This window comes from Garra rufa, chromosome 17 (assembly GCF_049309525.1).
Source record: "Garra rufa chromosome 17, GarRuf1.0, whole genome shotgun sequence".
Lineage (NCBI taxonomy): Eukaryota > Metazoa > Chordata > Actinopteri > Cypriniformes > Cyprinidae > Garra > Garra rufa.
The window spans coordinates 41,363,688-41,379,178 of record NC_133377.1 but is presented as its reverse complement, the minus strand read 5'-3'; the positions used below and the strand labels follow the sequence as shown (position 1 = coordinate 41,379,178).

The window sequence follows — 15,491 nt, the reverse complement described above, 5'->3', positions numbered from 1 at the left end:
CAGACACACTGAAAACACAAACATCTCACCCACATCCAGCACACTGCAGTGAGGACAGGCTTTACATTTACCACATAAACAATGTGCTTGCATTTGTGTGATGTTATTTCTTCCTATACAGGAGCGTGTGAAGTGCTACGATCCGTTATAGACTTCAACGAAGCAATTGGACAATGTTTTCAATGTTTTGTTTACTATTCTTCCAAAGTTTCCATATGTAACCGTGGTTTTAAATTATTGATACAGGCCATTTAGATGGAAAAGTAAATTATTATTATGTTTTTTTTCCACGAGTAAAGCATGCATTTCAATGCAAACAAACAAAAATGTATTGTAGGAGTGATCTGAGATAACAAAATGCTATAATATGATAATAGGAAATGCACTGCATTGCTCAGCAGTTTCCATTAGCTTTTACAAAGAGTTCGCCGCTCATGTTTCTTCTCTGTATTTGTGGCTGTAAATGTTTTTAGGAATCAATTGCACAGGAACTTGCGCAAATATAATCACAGAGCATCCAAACGCCACAGAAAGCATGCTTTTTGTTTCAGCATCCTGTGTATGGACTTTTACGCGCACGCACGACTATGGATTTGGATCTAATAAAATGTGATTGAATGTGTTAATGCGCTGTGCTGACATGTGCCGTTAGGTGTCCAACTCACTGGTTTTATGCAATAAACTGACCGAGGCGCATTTACCACAATCAGCGCTTTTAGGCACCATTGCGCATAACCGTGCGCGTGCGCGCGTCAGGACACCTGCTCAGCTGTTTGACAGAATCGCAACTTTTCCCGCCAGGTTAGATTTTGTAACAGTTGCCGTTCTAACAGATTACGTCAAATGTATTAAAACAAAGATTATAGAACACTTTCAGAGCCATTCCACTGCAGCACTGTAAAGAAATTCGATGATGACTGACAGTGGGCGGAGCTTTTTCTCCAACTGAGAGAAATCGCATGGGGCAGGAGCAGAAGCATGGTAAACACAGTGAGGAGGAGGGTAAAGTTTAACTGCTGGCGTTTACCCATCATGGAGATCATCTTTGCGCACTGATACATCTGTTTTGGAGAAATCACTTAGGCTGATGTTCATCTGCACACTTTTCCTGGATTGTATGCGTTTGGTTTATCTGTGAAGACATGGAGTGAGGCGTTTTGCGCACCGGCCAGGAAGGATGCCCGAGCGAAGATGTGCACCAGCCGGAAGATCATCTGGAGTTTGTTGGTTCTGTCGGTGTTGGAGATAGGGCTCGGGGTGTCCAGCATCGCCCTGGGCGCGGTGGGCATCTGCCGGGCGAAAGCGGAGCACAAGACCCAGCAGGGCGACGCTTCTCCGGTATGGAGCGGAGTGTGTGTACGTCTCTCTTTTCTAGTCTTCTTCAGCGTGAATAACTGATCAGACTCTATCAAAACTCTCAGGCATTTAATGTTTGTGCAGTATGTTTTCTTGTCAGATAAGTAGTAACATGGTACTACCCAGCTAACAATTTTTGGTTCCCAGAACGTTCTGAGAAGGTTAGTTTTTGGTTAGGCTACAAAAACAACGTTCCCATTTTAAAAGAATAAAATGTTCCAAATGGAATGTGAACAGGAAACCGTTTTTAGAATGTAGCATGAACTGTAGGATTCTAAAAACATTCTACTGTACTAACATTGTTTGTGCTTTTTTAATATAGAATGTAAAAACACGCTTAAAATAGATATTTACAGTTTGTTTTGAGTGGCTGTATAAACCATTTTTGTAAAATATAAACTATTATCAGTAAACTATTTTCATTTTCCCATTGTAAGCTATTTATTTGTATCATTTTTTCTATTTGACAACTATTTTAAGTAATTATTGAAAGTTATGGAGTGATAAAAATTCCCTTAAAGTAAAAAAAGATAAAAAGTATATATATAATTGTATGTTCAACAGTATATATTGCATGTTTTGAGCTTTATTCCTTCCATAAGGTCTTCTTTCAGACTAGTGGAAAGAAAACATCTAAAATAACCATATGGGAATGTTAGGGGAACGTTCAGCAGTTTTGGAGCATACCTTTGTGAATTAAAACAAGTAGACTTTAGCATACTGTTAAAAAGAGTACTTATTATGGAATTAATATGCTTTGAAAGAAGTGCAAAACTGAATGTAGTGATACTTAACTACATGTAAATTGCATTTAATAAAATGTATTATAGTTTAAATTAATATTAAATGCATTTTTGACCCACTTAAATAGGTCTTAAGTACGGTTTATGTCATTTTATACTTATGTCTTTGAAATATGAAAAGTGTGCTTTCGAATATTGCAATTCAGTACATTTAAAATATACTAACTTATAAACTTATAATCAGTTGTTTAAAAATGTGACCCTAGACCACAAAACCAGTATAAAAGTAGCACGGGTATATTTGTAGCTATAGCCAAAAATACATTGTATGGGTCAAAATTATTGAAATAATTATGATATTAAGTAAAGATCATGTTCCATTAAGATATTTTGGACATTTCTTACTGTAAATATATCAAAACGTATTTTTTTATTTTTAAAATGCATTGCTAAGAACTTCATTTGGACAATATTGGCGATTTTCTCAATATTTAGATTTGTTTGCACCCTCAGATTCCAAATTTTTTAAAAGTTGTATATCGGCCAGATTGTCCTATCATAACAAACCATATCATCAATATCAATGGAAGGCTTATTTTTCTAGCTTTCAGATGTTGTATAAATCTCAATTTAACAAATTGACCCTTATGACTGGTTTTGTGGTCCAGAATAAATAATAAACAAATATACTGTAAAGACTTGAAGTAAATTACAACATTCAATACAATTAAACAGCATGAAACCACTATAAAATGCATTTATATATCATAGAATAATAACTTTGAATGGTTTAATGATTCATCATAAATTGTTTACCTCACAGATAAATACTGTTTCTGTTTGCTCTACAACTCTCAAAATGCCAAATAAGACATATTGTGTGGTGTTTTGTGTGGCTGTGATATTTTCAGAGTGTATGTGAGCTCTTCATTGACTCATTTGTGTGTGTTCATGTCCAGTTCAGTTACTGTAAGGTGTGACTCTACTGTAATCTGAATTCAGTATAATTGTGTCACATTTCCCCCTGTTCTCTGCATGTTTTTCATTCTGGTAAGATGCTCAACTGTCATGTTTTTCTGTCTCATAGTTTCTGATCTGTGGACTGTGTGGCATGCTGTGTGCACGGAAAAGGACAGGACTGATAGTGAGTACACACTTCAGTATTCTCATATACTGTACAAGTGCACTGTACTAGATCTCTACTGTACACTTACTCCACTGTAGAACAAGACCCTGTAATGTACAGCAAACAATCAGTACACAGTACTTCATATGTGACCCTGGACCACAAACCAGTCATAAGGGTACATTTTTCGAAATTAAGATTTATAGATGATCTGAAAGCTGAATAAATAAGCTTTTTGTCGATGTATGGTTTGTTAGAATAGGACAATATTTGAAAATCTGGAATCTGAGGGTGCAAAAAAAATCTAAATATTGAAGATGTCCAAATGAAGTTTTTGGCAATGCATATGACTAATCATAAATTAAGTTTTGATATATTTATGCTAGGAAATTTACAAAATATATTCATGGAACATGATCTTAACTTATTATACAAATGAGTTTTGTCATAAAAGAAAAATCAATAATTTTGACCTATACAATGTATTTTTGGCTAATGCTACAAATATACCCGTGCTACTTAAGATTGGTTTTGTGGTCCAGGGTCACATGTACTATACTGTACTATGTACTAGCAGACATACAATATGTTATTCTTCTAGATTCTAGAACATACTTTTCTGTACTATCAAACGCACTGTGTTTTATCGATTAACTTAGAAAAGGCTTAATACATCTTCAAGGTTTGTCAGATCAGTGTTAAGGTTTGGGGTTCTTTAAAGTATGAGAATAAACAGGGTTTTGGTTAAATTTTAAGAATGTAGAACAGAAATACAAGTACATGAACTGTAGAATTCTAAAAATTCTACACATTAATTGTGCTTTTTTTAATGTAGAACGTAAAAACATACATAAAATGCATATTTCTAATATACAGTTTGTTTTGGGTGGCTGTATAAATCATTTTTGTAAAATATAAACAATTATCAGTTCAACTATTTTCAACTATTATTTGTATAACATTGACTATTTTTACACTATTTTAAGTAATTTTCAAAAGTAATGTTATGGAATGCTAAAAAAATCCACTATGTAATAAAAACTCCAAAATGAAACAAAAAAATGTAATTTATAATTGTATGTTCAACATTATACAGCATTTTGCAAATAGTAGTATGCAATGTTTGATGTCAAATGACCTTAATATATTGGCTGTTTTGAGCTATATTGCTTCTATAACATGTCTTCTTTCAGACTAATGGAAAAAAAAAAAAACCAAAATAATAAAGAATAAAGTGTTCCAAATGGAATGTAAACAGGTTTTTGGTTTAATTTTAAGAATGTAGAACAGAAATACGAGTACATGAACTTTAGAATTCTAAAAACATTTTACTATAATAACACAGTACACATTTATTGTGCTTTTTTAATATAGAGTGTAAAAAACACTTAAAATGCATATTTCTAATATATAGTGTGTTTTGGGTGGCTGTATAAACCATTTTTGTGATATATAAACAATTATCAGTATACATTTTCAACTATTTATTTGTATAATTTTGACTGTTTTTAAACTATTTTAAGTAATTTTCAAAAGTAAAGTTATGGAATGATAAAAAAATCCACTATGTAATATAAAAACTCCAAAATGAAATTTAATTTATAATTGTATGTTCAACATTATACAGCATTTTTCAAATAGTAGTATGCCATGTTTGCTGTCAAATGACCTTAATATATTGCATTTTTTGAGCTATATTTCTTCCATAACATGTCTTCTTTCAGACTAGTGGAAAGAAAACATCCAAAATACACTTTTAAGTGTTTATTAACCTTTGTCTATTGGTATCTGTAGATTTCAATTAAATATTACATTTTGCATTGTAATTTGAATTTGCATCTAATTTTGTGATTTAATACATGACATTACATGCAAAATTCAATTTACGGAATACTAAAAAGACTTTAATATGTCAACCTGAACCTGGCTTTAACAAATGTTCAGATTTCTATAAATCAATGCAAATCAGTGCAAATGTAATTAGTTAATGCGTCCTTATCTCACATTCTCTTTATGACAAATGTCCACATCCGAGCTCCAGCTCACAGTGAGCGCGTGTGTAAATATCCCAGGATACTTCACTGGAGAGACGAGATCCAATTAGCCACCTCTGAGTGGAGTGAGCCGCCCCAGCGGAGAGTGTTAATCACAAATCCATACCGAAGTGAAACGCTAGTCTGAGAGGTTTCACGTCTCTCCCATCCTACTCTCCACTTGTCTCTTTTCATATCATTACTTGTTTACCTTTGATTTCTTGTATACAAGCTTTCAACTTTGTTCGCAAACACGCTTTACCGTTTCTGGTTTTATCTCTGGCTCTCTCCTGCTGATTGATTTTGTTTCACGGGCCTTTATGCACTGCTTGTAATGTTATTGTATGGCTAAAAGGAAAGCCTCCCCATCAGCCTGTAATGGTTCTGAATTCCTGACGGTAACGTCAGGAACTACTCAAGAACACTTAAGCATTTTATCTGTAACTCATATTGACTTTTAGTCCCAGTGGGCAGTCTCATCTCAGCAGGGTTTAGATACTTAAACAGCGGACATACTGTAAAAACTGTGTTTTAGCTGTTCCTCCTTAGTGTGTAATGTGATATCAGCTGCTGTATGAATGGAATACTAGCATAATAGTATGCTGAGTATACGTTCTGCATACTTTTTTTTTTTGTTAACAGTAAAATAATATGAGGGATGGTATGCCGTTTTAGCAGAATCGATAATGCAATGATTCAGGGCAATGACAGAATGGCAGAATAGTAGTAGTTCAAATAGTACATTATTTTAGAAATAAGGTTGAGGTTCTATGCAATCAGTTTTGTGATTGAAGGGCTATATTGCTTCCATAACGTGTTCTTTCAGACTAATGGAAAGAAAACATACAAAATACACATTTAAGTATTTATTACACTTTATCTCACTTTACGTCTGTAGATTTCAATTACAATGCATATTTTTAAAAGTTTTATCTCCACTTCAGCAGCACTTACGTACATCAGAATTTACAGTTTTATTCCTATCTATATTCTAAAGGTTTTTACTTAGGGATTTGTTCATACATCCTTCATCTGGTTTTATTTTTGCACTTTATCTATTTGCATCTGTAGACTGCAATTTCAATGCAATGCATTTTTTATTCCAAAAACTTTTACACTTTTAAACACTTACATATTCCAAAATGTACAGTTTTATTCCTATTTATATTCTAAAGGATTTTACTGAAGGGTTTTTCCATACATCATTCACCTTATTTTATTTGTGCACTTTATCTGTTTCAGTTACAATGCATATAAAGTCAGTTTCTCAAAATGAGTTTTCATCTCCACTTCAGTAACACATACATGCCCCAAACCTTACAGTTTTATTCCTGTCTATATTTTGGAGGATTTTACTGAAGGGTTTGTCCATACATCATTCACCTTATTTTATTTTTGCACTTTATCTGTTTCAGTTACAATGCATATAAAGTCAGTTTCTCAAAATGAGTTTTCATCTCAACTTCAGTAACACATACATGGCCCAAAACTTACAGTTTTATTTCTATTTATATTCTGAGGAATTTTACTGAGCGGTTTGTTCATACATCATTCACCAGATTTTATTATTGCACTTTATCTATTTGAGTTACAATGCATACAAAGTCGGTTTCTCAAAATTAGTTTTCATCTCAACTTCAGTAACACTTATATACTCCAAACCTTACAGTTTTATTCCTATTTATATTCTGAAAGATTTTACTGAAGGGTTTGTGCATACATTGTTCACCTTATTTTATTTTGCACTTTATCTATTTCAGTTACAGTGCGTATCTTTAAAGTCGGTTTCTCAAAATTAGTTTTCATCTCCACTTCAGTAACACATACATGCCCCAAAACTTACAGTTTTATTCCTATCTATATTCTAAATATATATTTACTGAGGGATCATTTACCTGATTTTATTATGCACTTTATCTATTTATCGGTAAGTCACCATTTTACTATTGCACTTTGTCTATTAGTCGGTTAGTCGGTTTCTCAAAATGAGTTTGCACCTTTACTTCAGTTGCGTTTACATACACCAAAATTTACAGTTTTATTCCTATTTATATTCTGAAGGTTTTTGTAAAAGTATTTGTTCATATATAATTCACCTGACTGATCTTTAGATTCAATTACAATGCAGATCTTTACAATTCGTGTCCACAAAATGAGTTTGTTTCTCCACTTCAGTAACACTTACATCCACCAAAACTTACAGTTTTATTCTGAAGGTTTTTATAGAAGGATTTCCTCATATATAATTTGCCTGGATTTTTTATTGGACTTTATCTATTTGCATCTGTAGATTTCAATTGCAGTACATATCTTTTAAAGTTGGTTGATTTTTGGCATAAAAGAAAGTTTTATAAGTTTGACCCATACAATGTATTTTTGGCTATTGCTACAAATATACCTGTGCTACTTAAAACTGGTTTTGTGGTCCAGGACATCAATCACCTGCTTTTTTGTAATGTTTTATTACCACAAATATTGTTAAAATGTATATTTTTCTAGTTGTCAACAGTATTTTCTGATACGGAGTGATAAAAAGAGAAATCCAAAATACCCTCTGTAAAAACCTTTAACTCTAATATGTGAACAAAATGAAACAAGAATTTTGAACCTGTTTTTATCCAATGTTTATATGGAAATTACAGTACAAGACAGATGTCAACTTTTTATTGCCTCAAAGAACACAGCAAAAAAATCCAATGCTCAGATTTCTGATTTGGAAATGTATGCAAATTAGTGCATATTTAATCAAATGATGCCTTATTTGCATATTTATACATAACATTTCAACTGTCTTTAAAGTATTGTGAATAATTAAATGGGGAAAGTATTGTCACATTTTTACATTAAAATGTTTTTACTACATTATCTGTAGTGTCTTACCATAAATGTCTTATTACAAATCACAAGAATCAAATAGTATATATTTTCAATATAATCCGTGCAACCTTTTATATAAATGGAAATGCAAATGCGTTCTCTATTATAGGCCTTCCTAATGCACCATATATTGCAAAAACAAGTAGTATGGAAGTATGCTGTTTTGATCATAGTGTCTACCAACAGTATATTAACTTTTTAGTTATTTGCAGACTCTTATTACTGTAAGCAATTTATCATAAGAGCCTAAAATATCTGCAGTGCACAATAGCGAGCAATGACAGTAGCAGTTCTAGTGCACTGAAAGGAGGTGTGTCATCCAGGAATCAGGATAACATGATAATGTGCGACTGTGCTGGAGTCAGAAGTCTCTTGTGTAACTTGAGGTCAGATCTGTCCTTAAGTGTTTAGGTGGCAGTTTTCTGCTGGCAGATAATGTCACTGTCTGGACGTGGTCTGACCGATTATAAAATCACAGAGTAGCACAATCCATTCTCCCAGTAAACAAAGGTTTCATCTTCTTCCTCCGTTTACAGTATTTCTGCTGTGCTATACGCTTCCTGATTAATATACTGTGACCTTTATGAGCATGGAAACCAATCAGAACACCTTAGGAACTGCATAATAACACCCCGGAAATGCCGTGGCACTTTGGTTATTATTTTTGCATAGGCAAAAACCACTTTGATTATTAAACTGATATTTACATTTTAGGCTACAAGAAATAGTTAAACTATTAAAGCATTTGTAATAGTGCATTCAAATTTTAGTAATGTGTGCATGCTATATGCATTATCATTTTAATGATGAATTCATAGAATATGCATTATTATTTGAATATTATATGCATGTTATATACAATATTCTTTCGTATGCTTGCAATATGCATTATTTTAATGGTGTATGCAAGCAATATGCATTATTATTTTGATATTGTAATGCATGCAATATGCATTATTATTTTAATGTTTGCATGCAGTATACATTATTATATTGATATTGTATGCATGCAGTATGCATTATTATTTGAATGAATTTTGCATGCAATATGCATTATTTTAAATTATGTGCTTGCAATATGCTTTATTTTAATATTGTATGCATGCTATATGCATTATTAGTTTGATATTGTATGCATGCAATATGCATTATTATTTGAATGTTGTATGCATGCAATATACATTATTTTAATGATGTATGCATGCAAAAAACATTATTATTTTAATGAAGTTTGCATGCAATATGCATTATTTTATATTATGTGCATGCAATATGTTATTATTTTAATGTTATATGCTTGCAATATGCATTATTATTTTGATATTGTATGCATGCAATATGCATTATTATTTGAATATTGTATGCATACAATATAGATTATTTGAATGATGCATTATTATTTTAATGAAGTTTGCATGCAATATGCATTGTTTTTTATGTTATATGTTATATGTATGCAATATGTTATTATTTAAATGTTGTATGCATGCAATATGTTATATTTTAATGTTATGTGCATGCAATATGCATTATTATTTTAATGATGTTTGCATTCAATATGCATTATTATTTCAATGTTGTATGCATGCAGTATGCATTATGATTTTAATGATATATGCATGCAATACGCATTGTGTTAATGATGTATGCATTCAATATGCATTATTATTTTAATTATGTTTGCTTGCAATACGCATTGTTATTTTGATTTTATATACATGCAATTTGTGTTATTATTTGAATGTTATATGCATGCAATATGCATTATTATTTGAATGTTACATGCATGTAAAAAACAAACACAAACAGCTAACATAATGCATGTTTGTTTTTTTCTTCACAGATGATATTATTTTCCTCTTGCTGCATTTGTGGGTTAATCGGTGGAATCCTGAACTTCCAGTTTGTCCGTGCGCTGGTCAAGCGTCCAGATGCCATGCGCTCTCTTCATTTGGCCGTCATGTCTCTAGCGTGTCTGGGCATCAGCAGCTGCACACTGTCCACATGGCTGACCTGCAGACTGGCCAGCAGCGAACAGCAGCGCATGTTTCTGGAAAGAGAACATTCGTTACATCACTCACACGAAATGGCAGAGAAGGTACGCCAGGAGCTGGTATGTTTGTGCGGCTGTGTGTGCCGGCATATCTCACACACTTACAGTCACCATTACATCAAAACTGACTTTTTCCATTTTAATACAGAAATTTCCAAAACAGAAATACAAGCATTTTTTCTCTTGTTAAAGGGTTAGTTCACCCAAAAATAAAAATTAGCCCATGATTTACTCACCCTCCAGGCATCCTAAGTGTATTTGACTTCCTTCTTTAAGACAAATCCAATCAGAGTTGTATTAAAATTTATCCTGGCGCTTCCAAGCTTTAAAAAGGCATAGGTGGGTGTTTCACTTTATCAGTCCAAAACAAGTCCAATAAAGTGCATTCATCCATAATAAAAAGTACCTCACGTGGCTCCAGAGGGTGAATAAAGGCCTCCTTTTGTAATAAAAATATCCATATTTAAAACCTAATATTTACTTTAATCTAGCTTGCGCCAAGTCATACCTGGAAGCAGCTCCAGGCGGATGATGTTGTATGTCTGGTGAGTCTTGTGAAAACCAATGTTTGTTTACAGGAGCAAAGGAAGCAAAGTTTACTTACTTGAGCAAAGGAAACCCAGTTTGTTTATACTGGATTCCTCTGACATTTTTCTTTACAAATCCTCGTTTTAAACTACTAATTCGTGACCATTTTTTTTGGTTTTGATCTCTCAACGGTGCATTCGCGTTAGTTCCTTCTGTGCGGCACATGTGCAACGCCTGAAGCTGCTTCCAGCTGCCTGACCAGTTGGTGCAAGCTAGATTAAAGTAATTCTTACATGTTAAATATGGATATTTTTCGTACAAAAATGCATCAATTTGCTACAGGATGCCTTTATTGACCACCCGAGTCATGTAAGGCATTTTTTATTATGGATGGATGCACTTTATTAGACTTGTTTTGGACTGATGAAGAGAAACACCCGCCTATGCCATTATAAAGATTGGAAGTGCCAGGATAATTTTTTATATAACTTTATATAACTTGGATGCCTGGAGGGTGAGTAAATCATGGGCTAATTTTCATTTTTGGTGAACTAACCCTTTAATATATTAGTTTGTTTCTTCATCAGAATTGGAGAAATGTAGCATTCCATCACTTGCTGACCAATGGATCGCTGCAGTGAATGGATGCCGTCAGCATAGGAGTCCAAACATCTGATAAAAACATCACAATAATCCAGTAATCCACACCACTCCAGTCCATCAGTTAACATCTTGTAAAGTGAAAAACTGTGTGTTTGTGTGAAACAAATCCATCATTAAAGGGTTCATTGGATGCCCATTTTCCACAAGTTGATACGATTCTTTAGGATCTTAATGAGATGTCCATAACATATTTTGGTTAAAATTTCTCAATAGTAGTGTAAAAAACACTCTTTTTACCTTGTCAAAATCAGCCCTTTTTAGAGCAAGCTATTCTTGCCGTGGGACGAGGAGCCGCAGTGTTTACTTTAGCCGCATTAAGCCACGAAACTTGCCAACTAGCACATATTTAAAGGGGTCATCGGATGCAAAACTCACTTTTACATGTTGTTTGAACATTAATGTGTGTTGTCAGTTTGTGTACACAACCACCCTACAATGATACAAATCCACCCAGTGGTATTTTTTTAATCTTTAAAAGTAATATCTCCTTTTTTATATCAGCAGGTCATTCTCAGCTTCTTGTCAGTGTGTCCACTCCCACGATAGTTGATTGACATGAGCGTCTTACCTTAGACCCACCCTCACCGAACTGAAACAGTCCGACTCCGATCGCCATTGTGTGACTCAGGTGCAGAGGAAGACTCTAATTGAGCGATTGAGGTGTTCTGTTGTTGGATGTAATAATGAACATAGCAGTCGTCATTTACTCCCGACATCTGAGCCGCTGAAGACACAGAGGATAATGTTACTTCCGTTTTTAAAAGGAAAGTGCCGATCCCGATCTACATATGCGTCTATGTTCCTTAGAATCGATCCTAATGCAGCTTCACCCACAGCAGAAGTGTATAAGAGTTTTTTATGCATCTTTGCAAATGGCCTTTTTAAATAATGTGCTAGTTGGCAAGTTTTGCGGCTAAATGCGGCTAAAGTAAACATTATGGCTCATAATCCCACATCAGAGAGGGGCGGGGCGAGCAGAGCTCATTAGCATTTAAAGGGGACATTCAATTATATGAGTTGACTTTGACAAGGTAAAAGGGTGTTTTTTTAAACTACTATTGAGAATTTTTAACCAAAGTATATTATAGACTTGTCATTAAGACCATACAGAATCCTATGAACTTGTGGAAAATGGGCATCCGATGAGCCCTTTAAAGGAGTCATCGCATGCAAAACTGATTTCTACATGTTGTTTGAACATGTGTGTTAGCAGTTTCTGTACACAACAACCCTACAATGACAAAAATCCACCCAGTGGTATTTTTTTAATCTTTAAAAGTAATATCCCCTTTTTAAAATCAGCAGGTCATTCTCAGCTTCTTGTCGGTGCAACGGCACACAGACAGAGGCCGCTCCCACGATGGTTGATTGACATGAGCGCCTTACCTTAGCCCCGCCCTCATCGAGCTGAAACAGTCCGACTCTGATGGCCATTGTGTGACTCAGGTGCAGAGGAAGACATGAATGTCTACGATTGAGCGATTGAGGTGTTCTGTTGTTGGATGTAATAATGAACAAAGCAGTCCTCATTCACTCCCGACATCTGAGCCGCTGAAGACGCAGAGGATAACGATACTTTTGTTTTTAAAAAGGAAAGTGCTGATCATGATCTACATATGCGTCTATGTTGCTTTGAATCGTTCCTGATGCAGCTTAACACAGAGAGGGTCGGGGCGAGCAGAGCTCATTTGCATTTAAAGGGACCATGCAATAAAATTTGTAGATTTTTTGCAGAGCTGATTTTGACAAGGTAAAAGGGTGTTTTTTTAAACTACTATTGAGAATGTTTAACCATAGTATATTATTGACTTGTCATTAAGACCCTAAAGAGTCATATGAACTTGTGGAAAATGGGCATCCGATGACCCCTTTAAGAAAGGCCATTTGCAAAGATGCATAAAAAACCTTTATCCTCACTTCTGCTGTGGGTGAAGCTGCATCTTGAATGATTCACACGAACATAGACGCATATGTAGATCAGGATCGTCGCTTTCCTTTCAAAAACAAAAGTAATGTTAATCCTCTGCGTCTTCAGCGGCTCAGATGTCAGGAGTAAATGACGACTGCTGTGTTCATTATTACATCCAACAACAGAACACCTCAATCGCTCAATCGTAGACATTCATGTCTTCCTCTGCACCTGAGGTTCACAATGGCGATCAGAGTCGGACTGTTTCAGCTCGATGAGGGCGGGTCTAAGGTAAGATGCTCGTGTCAATCAACTATCGTGGGAGTGGCCTCTGTCTGTGTGTCGTCACACCCACAAGAAGCTGAGAATGACCTGATTTTAAAAAGAGGATATTACTTTTAAAGACTAAAAAACACCACTTGGTGGATTTTTATCATTGTAGGGTGGTTGTGACACAAACTGCCAACACACATTAATGTTCAAACAACATGGAAAAGTGAGTTTTGCATCCGATGCGCCCTTTAAGACGTTTTTTTATCTTCATACTGTTGCTTCTGGCTAAGATACGAATCTATAATCCATAATAACGCTTATAATAATGATTATTGTGATGTTTTCATCAGCTGTTTGGACTCATTTTGACGGCACCCATTCACATCCATTGATGAGCAAGTGATGCAATGCTACATTTCGCCAAATCTGATGAAGAAACAAACTCAACTACATCTTACTCATACAGCAGCTACAAATAGAAGTTGTCTCTCTCCTGTCTGTTTGAATGTTCATCTCGTACCGAGACATCCTCACAAACTCGGCAGTGTGTTTTTCTGTTTGCAGGAGGTTTTGGATAACACCAGCAATGGCATCTCTCAAATCTCCTACAGCGGACGGAGCCCTTCGCCGTGACAGCTCGCTGCCCACTCGCTCTTAACAGCACAGTTCTTCCGCCTGATTGGCTGAGTCAGGCTGACAGTTCTTCACTCTGATTGGCTGAGTGGAGCTGACAGTAGAAGCACAGACGGCGTTGGCAGAACATCCTGTAGACGGAGCGTCAGATAACAGTATCGAGCAGACAGACAGCCAATCAGTGTCCAGTTACCTGACGACCTCAGGAGAGGTCAGAGCTGATGACCTTGACGACCAGCGTACAGAAAACAGACATTTGAGTACGAAACAAGCATGCAAACCATCTTTCTCTCTCTTTCTGTATCTCTTTCTCTCTCCCGGTATCTAAGTAAAGGGAATGTTGAATCTGAAATTGTAATCCTGATATTGTATGGTATACTGAATGCTTTTATCCTGATCGTATAAATGCACACTGTAAAATGCCTGTAAAGATATTTATTAATTTACAGTATTTTTATATAGAGGCTTCATATGAAAACGAAATAAAGATGTCAAATGTAATTTGTGACTGATGATTAAACCATTAACACACGAAAACACTTAATTTAGACACTCTACAAAAACGTCCATAAGTGCTGTATTTTATTTCAATCACTGTTCTCTTCAACTGTTTTTGATTTATTAAATTTTTCAATTAACGATCTCTTTCTTATTAATTTAATAATTTTACATTTCATTTTTTGATAATTGTATTTTTAATTTGACTTTAAGATATTTCTGTATTACTAGTGATGCAAATAAGTTCATTATAATTAGAACGAATAGTTAATTATTTTACCTTTTAAATAGTTACTTATTAACGAAAACAACAGCAAAAAAAATCAAGAGATTTATTTTATTGTATTTTATTTTTCTAATTCATTATTTATCATTTTTATTTTATCATAGTTATTATTTTTTTATTTAGGTCATTATAATTATAATTAATAAAGTTATTTTAATTAAAAAAAAATTACTTTTAAATAGTTCCTTGCTATTAACCAAAACAACATAAAAAATATTTAATTTTATTTTTCTAATTAATTATTTATAGTTTACATTTTAGGATAATAATTATTTTTTCTTTTTAGTTAATTATAATTATTATAATTATTAATATATTTTATTTAATTTTTCTATTTGTAGTTCCCGTCCTCTCCAAAACAATTAATTATTTATAGTTTATATTTTATCATAATTACAATTTTTTTTGTTTTAGTTAATTATAATTTATAAAGTGAATTTATTTAATTTATTTTTATATTTTATTTTTGGTTAATAAATAAATAAACTAAAAAAAATATTATAATTATAATAA

The 15,491-nt window shown here is 33.9% G+C and overlaps 1 protein-coding gene across 1 annotated transcript; it reads left to right on the top strand.

The window, feature by feature from the left end:
* The first annotated feature begins 1,039 nt into the window (after positions 1-1,039).
* On the top strand, positions 1,040-14,695 carry LOC141290299 (transmembrane protein 196-like). The gene is made up of 4 exons (XM_073822479.1): positions 1,040-1,356; positions 3,187-3,243; positions 9,979-10,248; positions 14,126-14,695. Exons 1-4 carry the CDS (start codon positions 1,192-1,194, stop codon positions 14,192-14,194), a joined length of 561 nt encoding a protein of 186 aa, XP_073678580.1. The 5' UTR covers positions 1,040-1,191; the 3' UTR covers positions 14,195-14,695.
* Positions 14,696-15,491: the final 796 nt, after the last annotated feature.

Coding starts and splice junctions, on each gene's coding strand:
- LOC141290299 (XM_073822479.1), top strand. CDS start 1,192: ATGTGCACCAGCCGGAAGATCATCTGGAGTTTGTTGGTTCTGTCGGTG. Junction 1,357..3,186: donor CGGTATGGAGCGGAGTGTGT/GTACGTCTCTCT, acceptor TCTGTCTCATAG/TTTCTGATCTGTGGACTGTG. Junction 10,249..14,125: donor AGAAGGTACGCCAGGAGCTG/GTATGTTTGTGC, acceptor TTCTGTTTGCAG/GAGGTTTTGGATAACACCAG.